At 36.2% G+C, this 22636-nt stretch overlaps 2 protein-coding genes across 2 annotated transcripts; one reads left to right on the forward strand and one right to left on the reverse strand.

Annotated features, from left to right (window-relative positions):
• The first annotated feature begins 1120 nt into the window (after positions 1-1120).
• Positions 1121-19672, forward strand: si:ch211-166a6.5 (clustered mitochondria protein homolog). The gene is made up of 26 exons (XM_059504251.1): positions 1121-1323; positions 4327-4436; positions 4618-4789; positions 5654-5785; positions 5999-6153; positions 6226-6380; positions 7038-7160; positions 7584-7716; positions 8119-8211; positions 9244-9929; positions 10723-10796; positions 10910-11014; positions 12016-12116; positions 12527-12679; positions 12762-12824; positions 12919-13154; positions 13276-13360; positions 14228-14381; positions 14451-14590; positions 16222-16302; positions 16379-16504; positions 16591-16700; positions 18043-18136; positions 18216-18341; positions 18425-18498; positions 19139-19672. The coding sequence occupies exons 1-26, from the start codon at positions 1278-1280 to the stop codon at positions 19617-19619; spliced, it is 4008 nt and encodes a 1335-aa protein (XP_059360234.1). The 5' UTR covers positions 1121-1277; the 3' UTR covers positions 19620-19672.
• Positions 19673-20194: 522 nt separating this feature from the next.
• srrd (SRR1 domain containing) lies at positions 20195-22272 on the reverse strand. Its single transcript, XM_059504254.1, has 7 exons — positions 22033-22272; positions 21845-21885; positions 21599-21762; positions 21423-21521; positions 21199-21350; positions 20783-20828; positions 20195-20483 (listed from the first exon to the last, which is right to left on the reverse strand). Exons 1-7 carry the CDS (start codon positions 22170-22172, stop codon positions 20289-20291), a joined length of 837 nt encoding a protein of 278 aa, XP_059360237.1. The 5' UTR covers positions 22173-22272; the 3' UTR covers positions 20195-20288.
• Positions 22273-22636: the final 364 nt, after the last annotated feature.

The following is a 22636-nucleotide window of genomic DNA, read 5'->3' on the forward strand; positions in this document are numbered from 1 at the left end:
TCGGATTTCTGTCACATTTCAGCCCTGAAAAGGCCAGCAGTGAGCGTTACTGCAGAACTGAATGCTAAAAGACCTTGAAATCAAGCTAAAGAGCTGAAGAGGTGTGTAAAGGATTGGGAAATCAGTTACTCCCACACACACAAGTACATGCACTTCTCTGTAAGGAGGTCATTTCTTTGACTATCCGGCAATTTTGAGTCATCCAGAGAATCAAATGACCTGGTTTTCTTCCACAAAGCCCTCCAAATTACTACTGTTTTTTTTTTTTTGGTCTATTTTGTTTCAATTTTTTTCAAGTTCCCAATTTTTATTTATTTTTTATGTTTTAAATGTTACTTTTTAGGTTTATTTTTATGTCCATTCTGGTTTTTATTTATTAAATTTTTCTGTTTTCAATCAAAACATTTTTAAGTAAATGGCCAAGGCAACATTTCTAAGTTTTAATATTTATGTTCCTTACAGGTTACTTTTCAGATTCATTTTAGTTTTAATTTATTTCTAGTTAATAATCTTAGTGCAAGACAACATTTCTAAGTTGTAATGTTTATTTTATATTTTCAATGTTTGTTTTAGGTTTATTTTTTGGATCATATTAGTTTTTATTTATTTTCAATTAATAATTTTTTACCTTTATCTTATTTCAGCTAGTTGCAACACTTTGTCTTTTACGGGATATTATGCATATTTAATTTTACTTTGGCTTTTTTTGAGGTTATTTTAGTCAGTGATAATAACCCTGATATGTATGCATTGCATGAGAATTTGGAAGTTAAATGCACTTAATTGCAATGAAAATAGCTTTACAACACAAAAACTTGTACTGGCTTAAAGTTGTTTCTATTTTGTATATAATGTTATTTAATGCATTTATCTGTTCATTTTGTGCTGAATGCATTTGATGTGGTTGGTGAGATTCGCTCTCTCTCTCTCTCTCTGTGTGTGTGTGTGTATGTGTGTGTGTGTCCAGGATCCCTCCCAGCCCTGAGGGATGTCAGAGGGGGAGGGAAACACTCACTGATCTCTTGCAAAATGGAGTGAAGAGTCACGCCCAGCCAAACAACAGAGAGAGAGAGAGAGAGAGAGAGAGAGAGAGGGGGAGAGAGTGAGTGGGAGGAGAAGAAGCTCTGCCAGTGCTGGAAGGAGTGGCTGTCCGAGGGAAAGGAATGACAAACTAAAAAGACGTGTTGGGTTAGTCACACCTGACAGCTCTCCGAACACACTGTGTCCCGAGTCAAAGAGCAAACCAGCAGCCACAGAGAGAGAAAACCAGAGCAGAAATGAGAGACACGGCGAAGAAAGGAAACGGAGAGAAGAGAACTATGGGTAAGAGTTGAGTTGTTCTGATTCATGCAGTCTCCTCCCTCTCTCTCAACTTCTTCCTGATGTTTTCTCAATTCTTGGGATCAAGCTTTCTTTCGGTGTTTGTGTGAAAAGCTTGATGCATGCATGCATTATGTGCATGAAGACACAAACACATGTAGCTTGGATTATATTTATGGTGCTGCAGCTTTCACAAATAGCAAACTTCACCTTTGACCTCCTGGTGATGTATTCGTCTGTATACTTCTGTGGTTCTTTCCTGCTCTTCTGAACACACGTGTTAAACCAAGGAGGCAGAGCTGTGAGATTCCTCATGGCATCGGGCCAGATTCGCAGACATTCCTGTCTCTCTTTTACTCTCGGGGCAAACGCAGCTTGTCATGATCGCGTCCCTCTCGAGGCACTCGCTCTAGAGGGCTGATGTGTGCCTGTCCATTTTTATGCTACTTAAACCACTTTAACACTCGTGCACTAATGTACCCCCTAAAGTTTTCAGATCAGCCCTTGGTGGAAACTGAAAGGCTGTAGTTCTGCATGGATAGATCATTTTTGAGAATAGATTGGAATCCGTTAACATTTTCTGTGCTTATTTTTTAGTTTAAACAACAACAAAAAAGTAAATAAAAAATAAAATAAAAACTTTTATGGAGATGAAGAGTAGCATTTCTTTTATTTATTTTGCGTTTTTTTTTTCAAGGATAATTGCATGCACAATTTACCTAGCTATATGAAAATGTAAATTGTATTATTATTATGTGACTGACTTATTTAGTACAAATGCATTGTGATTTGCAGGATGTTTTTTTTTTTTGCATTGCATTGCATTGCAACATTATTCAAATGACATTATTCTAATGTTTTAATTTAATTTGATATTTGTTAGACATTTTATTTTTCCACATCACAGGATTTATTTTGGCAGGACAAATGCCATCATTGAAATTTAATTATAGAATAGATGTATTTTAGTTAATTTTCACATTTGGGTAATTAGAAAAAAATCATAAATGCAATTTCGTATATTTACTCAAGTTTTTAAAATATTGTTACATTTTATATTTAATTATTCGACATTACAGTAAAAAAATATAGCTGAAAGATCAATCAAACTAGCTAAAGGTTTGATAAACAAACACAGGGCGTGGTACAGCACTATATTTCTGACAATATTTCCGTATATTTCATGATATTTCATCTCGGGTTATTCCAGGTGAACTGTCCAAGCATCTGCTTCCGTAAATAACTTGTTACTAATAAAGCTAGTTATCTTAAAATCAAGACAGACTTCAGCAGGTCCACAGATGAATAGAAATGCCCATCATTCATAAAATTCTACACATGCCTCAACCACACTGTCTTTTGTTTATGAAATATTTTTATTTCATTTATGGATAATGATCAAAAAGCACACCCAGTTCCATTTAACACATTTTACTCTCATTAAACACATTTCATCTTAACCACTGAAATGTGGCTTTACAAAAGGTTACATTTTATATTTACTATGACCTATAAAGTATGCATGACCCATGAACAATATTCTTTGTGCTGATGATGCATCTCATCCTGGGTTGTGTTGGATGTTTGTGTGAGAGAATTTTCTTGCTAACGTCCAGCGAGTCTCAGAGATCAGTATCTGCCGTCAGTGAGGGAGTGTGGTGTGTTAGTATTAGTAATAGCGCCTGTTCTCCGCTCTCATTAGCTAGGGGGAAGTTTGGAAGATGTCTGGACATGCTCATGCCATATCAAGCCGAGTCTTGCTGTTATTAGAGATCTTCGACTTGCCTACAAATCCAACAAGAGAGACTCAGATCTGTGGCTCTAATGGATGTCAGAGGAGTTAAACCTCTGTGAGACGTCCATCTGACGTTAGAATAGTATTTTGGCAGTACCATGTCAGATGGTAATACTGTGCTGCTCTGATATACACTCAAACGTTTGGACCGATTTAAATTTGTTTCTCATTAACCTATTAAATCTAAAGCCTTTAATGCTCAAAATTTGTTCTGTAGACTAATATATAAATATCTAATACAAAGTCTTGTAATATTTTATTTTTCATTTTATTTTGTTATTGTATTTAAATTACTTAATTCAAATCTTCCTACGTTGTTGGTAGCCCCCCCCCACCCACACACACACACACAAATTGTTTATTCAAAAACTTAAATGAATTACTTAACTACTTCAATTAAGAAGAAGATATGAAAACAAAGGATTTAAAAAATTGTATAAATAAAAAAAAAAATATTTTTTTAAATATAGCTGTGCTTCCCAATTAATTGTATCTTATTTTAACAATGTTAAAATATTTTTACAGGAAAATAAAATCAGTCAATAAATAAAAAATAATAGTTTATTGCACTGTGACAAAAGTTTGTACGTTTTATTTCCTTTTTCGTATTTTTTAGTAAAACTAACAAAAAAATATCCTTACCTTATTGGCAATTTTTCCCCAGTTTGTTTACTCAAAAACTTCAAAATAAGATAAAAACAAATAGAGAGAGAGAAAAAATGAATGCTTTTAAATTTTTGTGAGAAATTTGTACGTTTTAATTAATTTTTTTTAGTAAAACTATAGTTTTTTTTAAGATGAAATTCCCATGTAATCTTGTTTTAAGGATGTTAAGATATTTTACAGGGAAAAAATGCTTTAACCACTTCAGCTGTTATTTAGATTTTTTTGAGAATTAGACATATGCAATATTGGACCCACCGGTGGGTCCCCAGAGTTGATGTGGTTAAAATGTTGTTCTTTGCACTATGACAGAAGGTTTGTTTTTGTTTTGGACATATCCCTAAAACATTGTAATGCCAGGGCATCATGCCTAAAAAAACATGCTAGTACCATGATACTATTGTGTTGATAGATTCTAGGATGGAAAAAACGCTTTTTCCTCCATTTCTTTCGTGACATTTGGACAGATTTCCTAACTCTCTTATGTAACTTCTGTTTTGGCTTGAAGCACATTTTTGAGCTCATGTTTGACCCACTTCACTCGGCAGATGTCTCAGGTTTAGCCGATGGAAAAAAAGCTACTGGAAGCAAAAAAGACGATGATGGATCGTTTCCAGTGAAGATTCAGGGTGCGGGTGTCGAACCCTTCGAGCTGCAGGTGAGCTCTAGTCCAATTAATATCCACGAATCTAGTGTAACCTTAGTAGTTTGATTTGTGTTGATCAGCAATGCAAATGTTTTCAAATATGTCTGTTAACAGAACATCAAAAGATGCAAAGCATGTCTCATCCATTAATGCAAGGATTGTATCTTCTATGCTGGTAATGTTTGCTTTACAGGTTCATGGTTTCTGGCCGGTCCAGGATGCCATTGTGACCCTACTGGGCCGAGAGGAGGTGGCACCACGCACGTCTGTCGCTCTGGCCCTTTCAGGTGTGACCCTCGACCCCATGACAGAGCTCAAGGACGTCAAGGGCTTCAAAGCTGGAGTCACTCTCCGTCTAGTGGAAGGTGAACAAAAAGACCTTCCATTTGGAATGTTTACATTTTGTGCTTTTGTAAAATACTTAAATATATTATACATGGATATTTGGCGGGAAATTTTAATTACTACATGTTTTGAATTGAAAATTTTTTTGTATGTTTTATTTTATTACCTTTTTTTAGCTTTTTTAAATCTTTAATTTTTTTGTTTTACTTTTTAACTGCCAAGTTTAAGTCCTTATTTTATTTTTTATATTTAATTTTGTATATATATATATATATATATATGTATGTATGTATGTATGTATGTATGTATGTATGTTTGTGTGTGTGTGTGTGTGTATTTTTTGTTTGTTTTAATTTTAATAACAATAACAACAACAACAACAACACTGATCCAATATTTAGATTCTAGCTCATCCAGTGTTCATAAACCATTGGAAAGGTCTTGGAAAACTCATGGAAATGCACAAGAAAGCTCACACGATCCAAAACCAGTTTGACCATCTGAAGCAAGAATGACCAGCAGCTGGTCTACAACCAACCTGAACCAGCTAGAAACCATCCACCATATTCCAAAATGCGGCAACCAATTTAAGCTGGTTTTAGCGATAATTTCCACAGGGATCAGTGGGGTTTTGCTATACTGGTTTTGCAACTTCTTGATTTCATTGCGAATCGTTTGATGGCAAACTAATGAATCCTTTCTCTGAGCCAAGTGAGTCACATGGCCCTCATTATAAGCAGTGTGGGAAAATAAATGATAGAATAGAAGATGTTATTGCTCACTGGATAAATCATAGTTTTACAAGATGAGACGCCTTGAAATTCAGCATAGCTGGGGAAAAAGCCTGATTTGGGTATCATGAGTTGTTTTTGTGTGTGTTCTAGAGCCGTACTCGCCTCGATCCGCACAGGCTCATCTGGCACGAGTGCAGGAGATGCTGAAAGCTGTCAGGCCCCAAGATGCCTTGATGGAGGGCCGATCTCCTGCTATACTGAACACACTCACCCAAACGCCCGGTAACAATTACACTATAATGCATTTAAGTTGCTGTTGAGTTCTGTGGATTTAATTATGTTGAAAAACTTTTGTCTTTGTCCACAAATGTTATCATAAAGCACATAAAAATGCTTTTATTTAGTATTGCCTCTAAATAATTGAAAATGCATGAATTATTTTTTTAAGCCCATGGCAATGGGATTGTTTGATTGCATGTTTGATGTGTGTATTAGAAGCCCCTCCCACTCTGCACTCCTCAAAGAACAAACGAGCCAATAGTAAGACAGAGCAGTCTGCTGAAGTCCCGCCCCCTCCTGCTTACATTCTGCCTGGAGTTTCAGAACTTCCTCCTTTGACGACCCTGCTGCCCACCGTCACACACAGTGAAGTATGTCAAATACACACAAATAAACCTTCAGGCATGTGGCTTTGTTTCTCACTCAAACTGCTTCTCCTACAGGCTCCCAGTTACCTGCTGGACCTGTCACTCAGCTGTTGGAACCCTCCCCCTGGTTTCCGGAAGCTGCAAGGTGACTTCATGTACATCAGTGTCCACACTCTGGAGGACAAGCAGTATGACATCACTTCCTGCCCACGTGGATTCTACATGAACAGGTGAGACTCTGTATAGCTAAATTCAGAACCACTTACTCTCATGCCACTCTTAGTATTTCTGCCTTTTCCAGTGTGACAAATGAACTGGAAATGGTTTTGAAAATCTGTCACTTGACTCAATATTTAATTGCACACTCAAAACTTACAATGTACACAAAACTGTAATAAAAAAGCAAAATAACCATACATTTTTTAAGATGAATTAAGGTCATGTGACAAATGTAACTTACTACTATCTAAAATGTAGATCATTGCATTTTGCATACTGTTTCATATACCATTTCATATACTATATACTATTTTTATAAATATAGTAGACATTGCACATAATATACTAGATTTTGCATAAAGAAAGTCTAATTTTAACACCTATATGTTATAAAATGTAAAAAAAGGAAAATATCTGTATACGTTATGCATATTTGTACAAAATATTATTATTTCTTTTTATTTTACTTCACATATGGGCTTATTTTCATGAGATTTACCCAATAATGTAATTTTGGAAGTAACAGACTGTTTGTGGCATATTAAATTCACAGAATTATAGAGATTTTTTTCTCAAAAACCATGCTGGAATGGAGTTAAAAAGTGAATAAATAAATAAATAAATAACTAAATCTATTCTCAAAAACCGAGCTGTATTTTGTGTTTCAGGTCGACTCCCGAAGTGTTTGACCCTCGTCCTGCTCAGTCGACCCCAGTGTGTCACTGTCTGACCGACCTGCTGTCCCACATCAGCCCACAGTTCAAACACAACCTGAGCACACTGCGGCACAGGTGACCCTCACACACACAAAAAGTGAAAAGTGGGGACATCCCATAGGCGTAATGGTTTTTAAACTGTACAAACTGTATATTCTATGGCCCTACACCTAACCCTCACAGGAAACTTTGTGCATTTTTACTTTCTCAAAAAAACTCATTCTGTGTGATTTATAAGCGTTTTGAAAAAGGGGGACGTGGGTTATGTCCTCATAAGTCACCCTCTCCTTGTAATACCTGTGTCATACCCATGTCATTATACAGAGTTGTGTCCTGATATGTCACAAAAACATGCACACACTCTCTCTTGCACACACACACACACACACACACACACTCACATCTCTCTCTTACACGTGCACACACACACACACACACACTCTCATACCTCTCTCACATGTTTGTCAGATAGTTGATTGAGCGTCTCTGTTCATTCAGGCCATCTCTGCCGTCTGAGGAGACACTGTCCACTCCGTACCGCACTCTCAGCTGGCTGGGCATCTCCTCACTTCACTCACACAAACCCAGCTTCAGCGGCCGGCTGGGTCTGGACCAGGACCTCAACGCCCAGGTGAACACCTATCAGTGCTCTAATACAAATCTCTTTATTGACACAACTGGGTAAGAAATAATGAAGAATAGAGATGCATCATGTCACCACATAAAAAACTGTAGTAATGAAAATAATATAAAGTAAAATGTTTAGGCATGCCTGTCTGCCAAAACACTGAGCCGAAGACCAAATACTGAACATGCTTTTTCAAGATTTTCCCCATGAATTTTGACAGTTTTTCACCACTGCATAAATTAAATAGCTAAAATGTACTTTTTGACTTGGTTTTCAAAGAAAAAATGTAAAGTTTCTCTCCGATTCTCTCTCTCTCTGTACCTGTCTATTCACATTGGTCTGTCACATTGTCCACCTGCCTGTCTGTGTGCGTGTGTCATTCAAATGTTCTGCTTTGAATTTTAGGCTCCTGACTGGAACAAGGAACTTCAAGCAGCCAGAGATCTTCCTCAGAGGAGTCTGGAGGAGAGACTTCAGAGGGACCGAGCGTTACTTCAGGTCTGAGCACACGTTTGTTAAGATATCCACAGACTTCCACAAACTGGCAAGTCGTGGCCTGGTGGTTAGAGAATCGGACTCCCAATCGAAGGGTTGTGGGTTCGAGTCCTGGGCCGGCAGGAATTGTGGGTGGGGGGAGTGCATGTACAGTTCTCTCTCCACCCTCAATACCACGACTTAGGTGCCCTTGAGCAAGGCACCGAACCCCCAACTGCTCCCCGGGCGCCGCAGCATAAAAAATGGCTGCCCACTGCTCCGGGTGTGTGTTCACAGTGTGTGTGTGTGTTCACTGCTCTGTGTGTGTGCACTTCGGATGGGTTAAATGCAGAGCACAAATTCTGAGTATGGGTCACCATACTTGGCCGAATGTCACTTCACTTCACTTCACTTCTGCAGTGTCCATATAACTCACTATTATTACTACAGACTAAACCATACTCTTTTCTCCTTCTAAAACAAAACATACTGTATTCATTTATTTAGGAATTTCTATCTTTTGAGAATGATGTTTTTGTTTTTTCAGTTGTCTAGCTTAATTATACTGTAAGGACAAAATAATCACCTTAAGTAAACACAAACTAAACCGAACACATTTCAGCAGTACCGTTTAACTCCACTACATTCATCAGTAGTGTGACGGTAGCTCAACCTTCACAAAAGTTTGCTATTTTTTCAGCAAGCGTCTACATTGCTGTTTGTCTCTTATAATGTATTAAGCATGATCAAAACTTAAAAGTCGAGTTTCTTTAGTGAATTAGTTTGTCCACATGGTTCAGTTTAATGATTCAAAACCGATGCAACAATTCATTAAATATGTCATCACTAAATATTTTTACAAATGTATTTTATATATTTATTAGATTTTTTTATATTATAATTCATATTTTATTGTTTATTCCTTGGATTGCATTACATTGCATTGCATTTTTTGCATTGCACTTTTTTTGTATTTTATGATATTGCATTGCACTGCATGAAAAACCATGGTTTTCATAGTTTACACTGCTTATTTTTCATTGCTTGTTCTTGTAGGTGAACAGTGCTTTTGTGTGGGCTGTTGCTCAGGCAGCAGAGAAGGTGATGGATGGCTTTGTCGACCCAGTCAGTGGTTCTCACGAGGACCCGGCGTTCTTATGCGGCGGTGTGTTCATGAGTATCCCGGCACACAGAGACCACTGGCTGGGAGGAGAGCGGAGTCACAGAGCCGCTCAACGCCACGAGCTGCGATGTGTTCAGGCTTACAGCGACCTGGATGGAGACCTCCAAAACCTGCACACCATCCCCACCGCGCTGGCCGACTACCGTGGCGTTCGGCTGTCTGCGCAGGGCCTGGCTCCAGGTATTCAGGGCCCCGAGCAAGCTGAGGTTCCCAATGGCCTTTTATACGGTTACAGCGCAGGGCCTTTGGAAAATCCATCGAGACGGAAACTCCTACAGCTGCTGGCTCAGTCCGCAAAGGCCCTTTCTCTGCAAAGACATGCAGTTCTGGGGCCGATAGGGCATCAGCTGCCCCTCTTCACCTCTGTAGATGCCCAGGGGATTCTGGGGGCCGATGGACGGTTTTACTTGCTGGATGTGTATCGCACTATGCCAGCTGATGCCAACTTCCATGTAGAAGATGGAGAAGGAGCAGAAACAGAAGGGAGTTTTCCCAGACAGTACCCTCATGTTTTGTGTCGGTTACGGCCGGAGCTAGTGAAGGCGTTCGTTCAACACAAGTGAGTATGGACAGGTTTCCCAAGTGCTTTCATTGGTTAATCACAAAGATAGCCACGCCCCCAAGTCCACGGCATTGGTTGAGCCAGTGTTGGTTTGTAAGAATGCAACAGCAAAGTATTTATTGTCTTTCTAGCAGTGTTATAATCGTTATCTAAAATGTTTTTTTTTTTTTTTTTTGTTAATTGAAATAAAATGTAACCATTTAGATGGAAAACCTTTCCCTCATTATATACTATTTAAAATAAACAAAAACTAATAAAAATGACTAAAAATTTTACTAAAATTAATATGAAAACTGAAAGTATAAAAAAGGCTAATTCAAAATATTTAAACTATAATAGTTTATTAATATATGTATACTGTATAATATATATTTAACAATAATAGTTAATAAATATTACTAAATTAACACTGCTTTCTATGTTGACAATTAATCAGTTTTCTTGCTATTAAAAATTAACTTTATTTGTGTATTAAGTGTTTCAGACACATTGCGTTTTAAGTTTCTCCAGTCCTTCCATTGGTCGATTACATTGAAAGCCATTGTGCTTAAAATAAGACTAAATTGTCTGAGTGAATTAGTATTTGTTCTAAAAATTAACATTATAATTTATGGTAATAATGCATCATATCGTGAAAAAGCAACAATTATAAATGCATGAATCAAACACACAGAAAGCCAGTTTTTCCTCACATATATACTCATGTATATATGTAAAAGTTTGGCTATTAAACTGGATATTTCTGTTTGTTAATCTGTGTGCATGAACAGGATTTGTCTTGATGTTTCAGACATGCTCAGTTCTCGCAGCGAGTGAAGGCACACATGGAGGAGAACGGAGGGGCGGAAGAGTGCATGGAATCTGGTGAGAACAAAAGCAAGTGTTCACGATTTGTCAAGGGATGTTGGACCGTGTGTCTGAGTGAGATCAACTTGTTTAACAGGAATAATCATATGTGTTTATTTGCGTGTTGTCAGCTGACTCCCGGAACATTGACGCAGTCAGAAAAGCATGCAAAGATGTTGGCTCCGTCAGTGACATCATCTTCGAGATGCGTTTCAACCCTGATGTCTACTCCCCAGGTCAGGAAACACTCACACTCACATTAACACAATAATATGCATTAAAACAAACTGCATAGAAGCTCTGTTCCAGTTTACTTGTTAACTCTCTATTTAGGCAATATCTTATGAAATGAAACCTTTTGAATGCTCATATGTGACTCTGGAGCACAAAAGCAGTCAGGCACAGGTATATTTGTAGCAATAGCCAACAATACATTGTATGGGTTAATATTATTGATTTTTCTTTTATGCATAAAATCATTAGAATATTAAGTAAAGGTCATGCTCCATTAAGATATTTGGTAAATTTCCCACTGTAAATGTATCAAAACAAATTTTTGATTAGTAATATTCATTGCTAAGAACTTAATTTGAACAACTTTAAAGGCGATTATCTTTAATATATTTATTTATTTATTTTTATTTTTTTTTTTGCACCCTCAGATTCCAAATATTGTCTTCTCCTAATCATGCATTCAATGAAAGCTTATTTAGTCAGCTTTCAGTTGCTCAATAAATTTCAATTTTGAATAATTGCCCCATTTGTGCTCCAGGATCATGTATGAACAACATGAGACTTGACATGTGGCTATGCTTATGAGAAGAAATGCATATAATATTGAGTTGAATATTCAGTTATTTAATGGATATAAATATATTTAATTCAATACTTAAAGTATAATAAAAAACAGTTCAGTTTTTCTTATAATTTAAGTATTGAATTAAATATATTTATAATCAATGTTCAACATCTTGAAAGGAAGTTATTTCACTGTTTGTTATTTCACTTTTCCGTGTAGGATCCATAAGATGCTGCCTTAGATTTATGCTCAAACATTTCTTAAAAGCCCACATCATCATCTTAAGCCTTATGATTCTGTCTATGTAGGCAGCTTTTAGAGCACAACTAAAATAATCACGTCTGTCTTCAACAGAAATCATGTTTAGCTTTTTTACTGCTAAACATAAGATTTTCCCTAATTGAGACCTTAAATACTGTTTTCTGTCTCTCTGAGTAGGTGTGGAGTTTCCCAGCTCAGACAGTGACGCCTTGGAGCTACAGAAGAGATTGTTGAAGGAAGCAGCATCGTTTATCATAAACCACCGGATACCAGAATTTGTGAGTGTATTTTTATAATAGATTTCCATTTGGCCCAAAAAATAGTTTTATTCAACAAAGACACATTAAATTGATCAGAAGTGACAGTATAGACATTTATAATGTTACAGTTTTTTTTTCTTCAAATAAATGCTGTTCTTTTAAACTTTCTGTTCAGCAAAGATTCCTGAATTATAAAATGTATCGCAGTTTCCAAAAAAATATGAAGCAGTACAACTCTTTTTAAAATTGACAATAATCAGACATGCTCGTTTAGCAGCAAGTCAGCATATCAGAATGATTTCTGAAGATCATGTGACACTGAAGACTGGAGGAATGATGCTGAAACCAGTTATCTAAAATAGTAATGTTTCACAATGTTACTGCTTTTTTTTTTACTGTATTTTGATTCAATTAATGTTTACTTTCAGATGAACGACTGCATTCACGGCACTGACATACCCATGGATGGTGCTTCAATACGACAAGCCCTCCATCAGAAAGGCATAAACCTTCGTTATCTAGGTCACCTGATCTTGTCCATCAACCAATCAAATCTCAAACACCAACTGAGACACATCACGGTAAAAGCTTTTAAAATCTACTATATTGGGGGAGATATTACGTTTAAGAAGCATCTTAATCATATCTGATCATCTCTCTCAGAGGTTGGCGTTTGCGGAGATTGTTGTGCGCTGTGCACAGCGGTTCTTCAGTGGCTACATCCAGGTATTTCTTTTCACTGAGTCAATCTAAGATGTTATGTTTATTTAAAAGACTTGTTTATTAATAATAATGCAACTGTGTCTTTTGTGTTGCTCAGGGAGTGGAAACATCTAACCTGTCTGCAGCAGCGAGTCATTTCCTCTGCTGCTTATTGGTTCCCCACTTCAGTTCCGCATCAAATGGGGAGGAGTCTAAGAAGCGCTCTAGGAGGCGTGGTCGCGGAGGGGGCGGGGCTCCCGACAGCACGTCATGGACTGCACTCAGCGGGAATGAACTGTGGAGTCTGATCTGTCAAGATGCTCAAGAAACATACAGACTTAAAGAAGGACTTGGGTGAGCCAAGATCATTCACTCCAAAAGACTGAACCCTTACATGTCTCTCATTCAATTCAATTCAATTCAATTCAAGTAACATGTCTCTCATACACCCTTCATAAAGTAAACGTTTTTACAGGTCAAACGTGGATCATCTAGTAGAGCAGTACAGACTCCAGAAGATATCCTTGTTGAGAGAGATGTGCCTGAAGACTGGCATTCAGGTATTGAATTGAACCAATCAAAAAATTGTTAAAATTGAAAGACTACAGTAATACTTTTTTTTTGGCATGCGATAATTTTGCTTATAGCGTATGCTAGGCTCGCAGGATAATCTCTTAGGTGTAAGTTAGAAACACAAAGCAAGACATATGTAATAAAGTTGACTAAAACTAATTTCAGTTTTTTTTTTTTTTTTATTGCCAAGGTGTCAAGAAATCTATTTATCACTTATTATACCACATGTAACTAGGAATGAAAAGCACCAATTATACAAATAAATAAATATGAAATAATAATAACAATATACATCTCAGCAAAATATAGTGCATCTTTTAACAAAATATATTGAAAAAGCATGTTTGAGGAGTCAGAAAATATTTTTTTCAGCAATTAATACTTTTCTTTAAGAAAGTGACAGTAAAGACATTTCTAATGTTACAAAATATTTATATTTTAATTTTTGAATTTTCTATGCATCAAAGAATCCTGAAAAATTTATTTTCACACTTTGCACAAAACAGCACAAGAGTTTTCAACACTGATAATAATCAGAAATGTTTAGAATGCAGATATAATATTTTCATGATTTCTGAAGGATCATGTGACACTGAAGACCGGAGTAATGATGCTGAAAATTCAGCTTCGCATCACAGAAATAAATTACATTTTAAAATGTATTGAGTTATTTTAAGTAGAAATAATATTACTTATTTTTTGATCAAATAAATTCAGCTTTGGTGCACAAGTAAGATCAGACCTCACTTGATTCCAGCTGTAGAGCAGTGCATTTGTGGAGATCTTTGTTGCTATCTTGTGGTGTGTCTGTGCTGTGACTCTTTCTCATTGGTCTGTTTGTGAATGTCCCACAGCTCCGTCTCAGAGAATACATTCTTGACAACCGTAACAAAGCGCCAATCTCTCCTGAAGACGTGCTCAACATCCTGCCTGTCGTCAAGCACACAACCACAACAACCACCGACTCCAGCCGGATGTTCAGCGCGGCTCAGAACAGTCTTCAGAAAGGTATTCACAAGCCAGTGTGCAGTAACAGTCACGTGTGAACAGCTTCGCCTGACTCTGTTCTCTCTGTAGGGTTACTGGAGAAGGCGTACGAGCAGCTGAAAGAAGCGGCGTACCTCTTTGGTCGTGTGTGTGATGACCTTCACCCTGAAGCCTGCCGTTGTCTTAGTGAGCTGGCAAAAGTGGCCTATGTACAGGGTCATCCTGCTGAGGTGGGTTTGTGTGCACTAGTGATGCGCGGGTCGTCTCATAACCCACGGGTCGGGTTGGGGCGGGTTAAGAAATTGGCACTTTATTGCGGGACGGGTCACTAAAAACTAAATTTTTAAAAATCCATTTATGTTTCATGGAATTTAGTTGTGGAAATTTTGATTCTTTCAAGAGATTCGTTGATTTCCAGTTCGTTCACAAAAATGATTCATTCACTGATTCGTTCAGTGACCATTTCTTCATATTAAATCAAATAATTTCAGAAAAGCGGCATCCCTAGTGTGCACTATCTAGGGTGTGTCTTGCTGCCCTGTGGCTTAAAAGAAATATTGAGGTATAATAAGGTCATTTAGGTCAAATGAAAGCACAGCCAGCTCACATTCAAATCAAAGTTAATCAAGCAAGTTTTTTTAAATCATAATTTTTTTAATACAGACTATAACTTTTATAATAAATATAATATTTTATATCTATTTTATTTAAAGTTTATAAATAAACTAGTGCTGTCACACAATTAATTGCATGCAAAATAAAACGTTTTTGTTTACATAATATATATGTGTTTACTGTGCATATTTATTATGTGTATTTATATATAAATACACACACATGCACGTTTATATTAAAATATATATATATATATTAAATATATTTATATTTTATATAAATGTATGTCTTTTTGAAATATATACTTTATGAGTGTTTTTATTTATACACAATAAATATACACAATACACGCATATATTTAATATGAACAAAACATTTTATTCTGGATGCGATTTAATCATTTGACAGCAATAAAATGAACACAATATAAGATGCAATTTATAGTGATGAGTAATTTTTTTTTTTATTGAAACGCAGAAACCAAAATCTCATTTAGCCAAAAACTGAAACCTAAACCAAAAATATGTTTACTTGATTATTTATTAGCTAATCTATTATTAAGTTTGTAAAACATTCAAATAAATCAGTTTTTATGTCAATTGATTTGATTTATTAATTTGTTGTTGAAAAATAAACATTTAACCAGTAACTGTAATAAACTTGTTTTTATTCAAACATACATTTAATAATGAGGACAATAGGTTAAATCGAAATGCAATTAATATATAATAAAACAAAGTAGTCAACATTTGAATTGTAAAACCTTTCATCAGTTGTCCTAAAACATAAAACCAAAATGTGATCTTGTCTTAGGATAACAAAGATCCACTTCAAATGTTGAATAATGTATTTAACAAAATGCTGCTGTCTAGAGCTATTTTCGTCAGCTAAGAACTATTTTCAAAATGCTTAAAAACGTTTTTTTTTTCTTTGTTATGTGAATGTTAAAGAAAACATTAAGGGGAATGGAATGTTACTATTGAAGGTTCTCTGAACATTCTAAAACAAGCAGTAAGTAGTAACGTTTAAAAAACATTAAATTAAAATGTTTCAATTAAAAAAAAAACGTTCCAAAAACCTTAGTCCTAAAGTTTTAATGTTGTTATTAAAGACCATTACTTTGAGCAAACGTTCTATTAACGTGACTGGAAGAACGTTTGTTGAACAGTCCAGAATGTTAGCTAAGGTTCTAAGACTGTTCCCTGTTGGTTTGTCATGTGCTCAATGTCTCTCTCGTGTCCTGTAGGCTCGTAGCGTGCAGCTGAGGGTCGTGGTCATCAGCGAAAGGGTTCTGGGTTTCGATCATCCCAACACCATTCAGCAATACGTGAGTCACGCTCCCACAAAACCAAACAGACCTACTTTTTCAGATGCACAGAGATGATGATGATCTTCTGTTCCAGGTGTTGTTGGCAGTGTATCTGTTGGCTGGAGGTGAAACCGCTCTGGCTCAGCGCTGCCTGTATCGTGCCAAAGTTCTTCTGCTGACGGTTCACGGAGCAGATCATCCTTACACTGCAGTCATTGATGTAAACCTCATCTTGCATCATCAACTGACCCCAAATAGAAATATTGGTTTGAGTAATAATGTTTCTCTCTTTTTTCGCTCCATCAGGCTTCTCTGGGCTTGGTTCTTCAGGGAGAGCAGTCATTACAGTATCTACAGAGCGCACTGAAACTCAACAGCTCCTTCAGAGGAGACACGGACCTGACCACAGCTCTGATGTAAGATGCTTTAACCATGAAAAAATAAAATAGAGAGATATGCATAGTAATCGTTAAACAACCTGCTCAGATACTGCAAACACAATGGCTCTGTTCCAAACCCTAGTGAGCTGCTTATATAGACATCTTTTAAGCCTCCACTTTCAGTCAAAAACCAATTTTAGTCCAAATAAATGGCAGGAACACATATCCTTAACGAATAAGACCCATAATGCAAAAAAAAAGTTTTAAAAATACATCTATAATACTGAAAAGATTGATAGTAAATAGTGCATCCATAATAAAAAAAAAGGCCTTTTAATGCAATATTTGATATTATTTTTATCATTTTAATTACGAACAATAAACCAGTGAGATAAAATACTCAAAAACTGCTAATAATACTTCAAAAACAGTGTAGATTTCTTTAATGGAAAAACAAATATACAGATACCTTTACTTTCCAAAAGTTTTGGAAAGAAGTGCCATCTAATTAGGACTTGTAAGAACTAATTAGAGACTTTAGGGCCATATTTTTGTTTGCCTTGTAGCCCAGTTATTTGTTTGCATTGTGACATTATTTTCATGATATTTAATTCTAAATCCTTCATCCATCCAAAAGTTTTACTTTAGATTTTTTTGTTCTAATTTTATTTCTCCTAGATTCTCGTTTTGTATTTGCCACGTTAAAATTCTGGAACGTTATTACCCCGATTAACAAACCCCCATCCAATAATGTAGAATAAAATAAAGAAATATATAAAAAAACTGCAAATGCATAATTTATAATTACCCGTATTTTTCGGACTATAAGTCGCACCCGAGTATAAGTTATATCAGTCCAAAAATACGTCATGACGAGAAAAAAAACATATATAAGCCTTACGGGACTATAAGTCGCATTTATTTAGAACCAAGAGAAAACGTTACCGTCTACAGCCGCGAGAGGGCGCTCTGTGCTGCTCAGTGTAGACTACAGGAGTGCAGCACTGTGCAGCATCTCTGGCAGCATAGAGCGCCCTCTCGCAGCTGTAGACGGTCATGTTTTCTGTTAGTTCATTTCTCTTGGTTCATGTCAAATTAATATTGATAAGTCACCTGACTATAAGTCGCAATACGGTAAAGCGCACACACACACATATACATATATATATATATATATATACTGGTATATCTCAAATAATTAGTTGCTGCCCATTAAGCATAGTTCAGTTTTGGTTACCTTAAAGGCGATTGCATAATTAGACACTGAGGCAGCCCATTAGGGTTTGGCTCAGAACCAAAGTAATCAAACTCATCTAAACGAAGAATTATTTTACCCGTGTGTTAAAAGTAGCTTGAGGTCATTTCTGATGTTTGGCAGGCACCATCTGCTGGCTCAGAGACTGTGTGTGGCTGGAGACTTCAGAGGAGGCATGAATCATGAAAAGGAAGCTCACAGCATCTTCCAGAGCAAGGTCAGATTCAGTGTTCGTGTGTTGAACTTCTGCTTTGAATAAATGATCATGTTCTGAGCATGTTCATGTGGTGCAACAGTGCGGAGAAGATCATCCTCAAACCAAATGCAGCTCTGAATTCCTGAGGAACATTACCCAGCAGGCAGTGCGTGTAGAACGGTCAATTCGTCAGGGAGGCGTGGAGCTTTGTGATACACCGCCTGAGGTAAGCACAGCTTTAAACTGCTGTCTAATAGAGCCCACATGTGAAGACTTGCAGGTTTTTGTTGAACATGAGCTGTGTTGCAGGGTTTGGTTCCCTCGCAAGACATCACGCTGGAGCAGCTCGCTCTGGTCAATGGCATACTGAAGACTTCATACAGGTAAGAGACTTTCAGGATTTAACCACAGTGAAATTCAGAAACACGTCAACACTGAACATTAAGAATCCCTGGAATTTCAGGACAATTAATGTATTGTTTACTTTATATATGAATAAAAATAATAATCTAAAACAATACATTACATATAAAAAAAAAGTTTACCTGTAGTATTTATAAAGTATTGTCATGTTTGAAAATACATATAGATTTATGCACACATTTTTATTTCTCATCACTTTTGTTATTTTGCTATTTTTCTTATTAGATTCTCATAAATGCAGTGTTATTTAAATAAGCATAAACTAAAGACAAAACGACAAATACTACCATATGTTAATTTCTGCATTACAGTAGAATGTAAAATGTGTTTTCATAAAAATCTTGTGTATTTAAATAAAATCTTCGCTTGTTAGTGGGAGTTACTACTATTATTACTTATTATAATAATATTTTGAAGAAACCAAAAAATAAAATAAAAAAAAATGAACCACAACAACAGCAAAAACACTTCTGGGGAGTTGTACAATTTTGTGAATAATTAGCATTTAGTTTCTGCAGAATTTCCAGGTTCTGATTCTGTATAAGGTGCATTTTTAATTTATGGAAAAAGCTAAATATATCACTGTTATTGTCGCTTAAGCACAAGAATGATGGAGTTCAAAGAGAAGCTGAAAGAGAGGAAAGCCGCAGAAGAGGCGGAAAAGGCCACACTTGAGAACTCTGAATCGACCAATGAGAACAAAGCTTCAGAGCTGCAGACCAATAATGGAGAGGTTACTGAGAAGACCACAGCCAATGGGGAACAGACGCAAGAGGCCACAGACACTAATGCAGAACGTCAGTCATCAGAAACTGACGCTTCTGAGAAACCAGACCACTCTAAAATGAACAGCCAGATCGAGTCCCATCTGCATAATGGAGACTGTGCCATAAAAAACAAAAGTGAGGAACAAGAGTCAAAAGGCACTAACGGTGTCTCCACTGATAGCCAATCAAAACCGAGCAATATTATGATGTCAGTGAAAGTAGCACAGTCAGAATCAGCAGTGGTGAATGGAAGAGAGTGTGTTGTTGTGAAGGAAGATTCAGGTGATTCTGAGAAGCAGGTTGAGACCGAGTGAGTGAGATGGGATTGATCCAGTGTTTGACACAATTCAGTGTCTTGTCTAATAACACAAGAGAGTGTGAAGTGTGAAGATGAAGCCAAAAAAATACATTATCTTGAAGACAAAGTTTTGAAGTCATTAAAATGTTTGACTAAATAAAGTTTAATTTCTGTGAGTGAACATCAGTTATGTGACTTTCTTAATTTCAAAGTTTCACCAACGTTTTTATGGAAGCTTGTTTTCATTGCAAAGACAACTGTTTTTTTTATTTAACAATACTGACTTTTTTCTTGAAATTTTGATTTTTTATATATTGGTTTCCATTTAAAAGAAAAAATGTCTTTTTTTGTTTGTTTATACCACAGAATTAAAAATATTAATTATAATTGTGACTTATCTCACAATTTTGCCTCCTCCTCTTGCAATCTTGATTTAATATCTCATAATTACACATTTAAATCTCGCAGTTACCTTTTTTTTATCCTCTGGTAGAAACAGGCTTCCATACTGTCTCCAACTCTGTATGTTGACACCAGTTGTAAAAAGAAAGAAACACTATACCTTTACGTCCCAATAAAACAAGACTCCTATTAAAAAAGACAAAACTATATTTATTATTAGAATAAAAAACAACGTATACAAGAAACTGATTTTTCTGACAACATTTTTAAGGCTGTGATATTTTCAGCTCCTTTTCTCTTTCTGAATGATCTCGAGATCTTGGCAGTGTTGGTACAGTGGCTCTGAAGGCTCGGTCCAAATGCATTCTGGGAGTTTATTCAGATTTTCCAGAGGGAACTGAATGAGTGCTGTGTCATTGAAGACATCCAGGAATCGCGGGGAGCAGGGCAGAGACGTCTCGTCACACACACACAACACCTAAAACAACACTTAGTCAAGGACTAGAAGACTTTGTGGAGGAAGATTTTTATATGACTTATATGACCCTTATATGAAACCAACAGTATAAGGGTCAACTTTTGTAACTAATAGACTCGAAAGAACAAGATATTCAACGAGATAACATTTTTATCCTACATTGCAGTGTAACTGCATAACAGGACATTTGTTTAAAAGGTGAGGATTTTTATGTCATATCAGGTATTTCTCTGCATTTATGGTCTTTATAAACATGCATGAATTGTAACTGTGTAATGTAAGTTAGAAATCAAGGATACATTTGAAAGAAAGCTGCAGTCTCTCTCAAACTCTCTCTGAAGCATCCTAAGAAAAGAAAAATTCAACAGTAATCATGAATAAGACTCAAAGTTGGTTTAACGTACTCACAATTTTGTATAAATACTAGTAAATAGTGAACACAGAGACTGCAGGAGTGTTATATATTTTATTAATATATCAGATTTGATTTTTATAACCACAAGGCTATCGGTGCCAATTTACATTTTAATCTTAAAGTTTAAACAACGGTGTTGTGTTTTTGTCATTTAAAAAAAATATGTCTGATTTTTTTTTTTCACTTTTTTTTGTCACTTTTTTTTTTTTTTCACTTTTTTTTACTTCAGTTTTATTTGTATTAACTAATTCCTAATATAAATAATTCATAATAATGTGTTGTATAGCACCAGAAGCCCACCTCTCTCGAATGCCATGAAAACTGTTGCCAATTATAATAATTTTTGGCAATGTCTGAGGCGTCCAGTTTCTCCACAGCAGGTTGTTATACAGAGCCTTCCCACAATGCATCAGGTAAAACAGGGTGGGTTGATAAACCGCTCGCTTTCCCTCCTGTTAAGAAAAGAATGCTTAAAAACGGACAGCAGAACAAATGTCTTTGTTCACGTCAGTATATGTGTGCACCTCATTTTCGGTCAACACGGTGAAGCCCAGCTCCTTGAGTACATCACACTCTGACGCAGAAAACACAGGATCATACACAGAACAACTGCCCACTGGGATCTGAGGGGGGAAAGAATATCTGTATGTTGAATTGACAAATCATATAGTCATATAAATCCTTAATGAAATGTTCATACCTGCAGTGTCTCTAGAAGCAGTAACAACATTGCAAGCTGATACCGGGCAGATACACAAGAAGCAAAGTGACCCAAACCATAACACACACAGTGCTGAAGAAAAACTTCTCCAATCTGCTCCGAGGAACCAGGAGCACCGGATAGAAGTCGCTCGGAGAGGAGATCTGAGGGTGGAGATGGGAATATATGGTCATTACAAACTGTGTTTTTATATTTATAGACAGTACAGCTGTAATTCAACATTACCTTTCCACTCCATCCAGAAGTTTTCTCCTTTCAGTTCATTCCTGTGATGGTAAAGAACATTTCACAGAGCTCACTGACAACATGAACACAATTCTTAACATAATTTAAGCACTTTCCTATTAACTTAAGTGTTGTATAATGCATAATTTCTGCTTGGATTTGACCCAGACAATCCGATGAACTCTTACATGGCATTTATTATCTTCTGCTTGTCCGGTTTGCAGTCAGACAACTGGAGTGAGTCTAGTTTGAGGTTTGAAGCGTGTTTTCCTTTTCTAGCAGCTCCTTTGCGGCGCGCTGCTACCTGCCAGTCATCATTACAAGCCATTATCGCAAAATCATCCTGTTTCAAAATAATAATTTAGATTCGGACTGCTCGAAATCAGTGGTCAGACTAAGTGAGAATCGATCGATGAACACATTTCGTATTTTTTGTAGGTTTAAATGTCTCTATGATAAACTTCTAGCGGCTGAGATGTTCATTGTTAACATCTACAAACACGAGTGTTTCTGTGTTACACTTTAATCGTTCCGCTCGCCCGCTGCTCTCAATATATTAAGTTCCTACAACTTACTTTGTGTTTAGGCACAAATCACTAAGACAATTTTTAAATAAATATGATATTTTTTATTATTATTTATTTATCGACATATGCATATATATATATATATATATATATATATATATATATATATCACACACTTCCACTACTTTTAGTTCTATACAGTGTTTATTGTAGAATTTATTTTAATTTTTAAGGTTAAAACTTAAAGGTTAGTATGTATTCCCTG

This window comes from Carassius carassius, chromosome 21 (genome assembly GCF_963082965.1).
Source record: "Carassius carassius chromosome 21, fCarCar2.1, whole genome shotgun sequence".
Taxonomy (NCBI): Eukaryota; Metazoa; Chordata; class Actinopteri; order Cypriniformes; family Cyprinidae; genus Carassius; species Carassius carassius.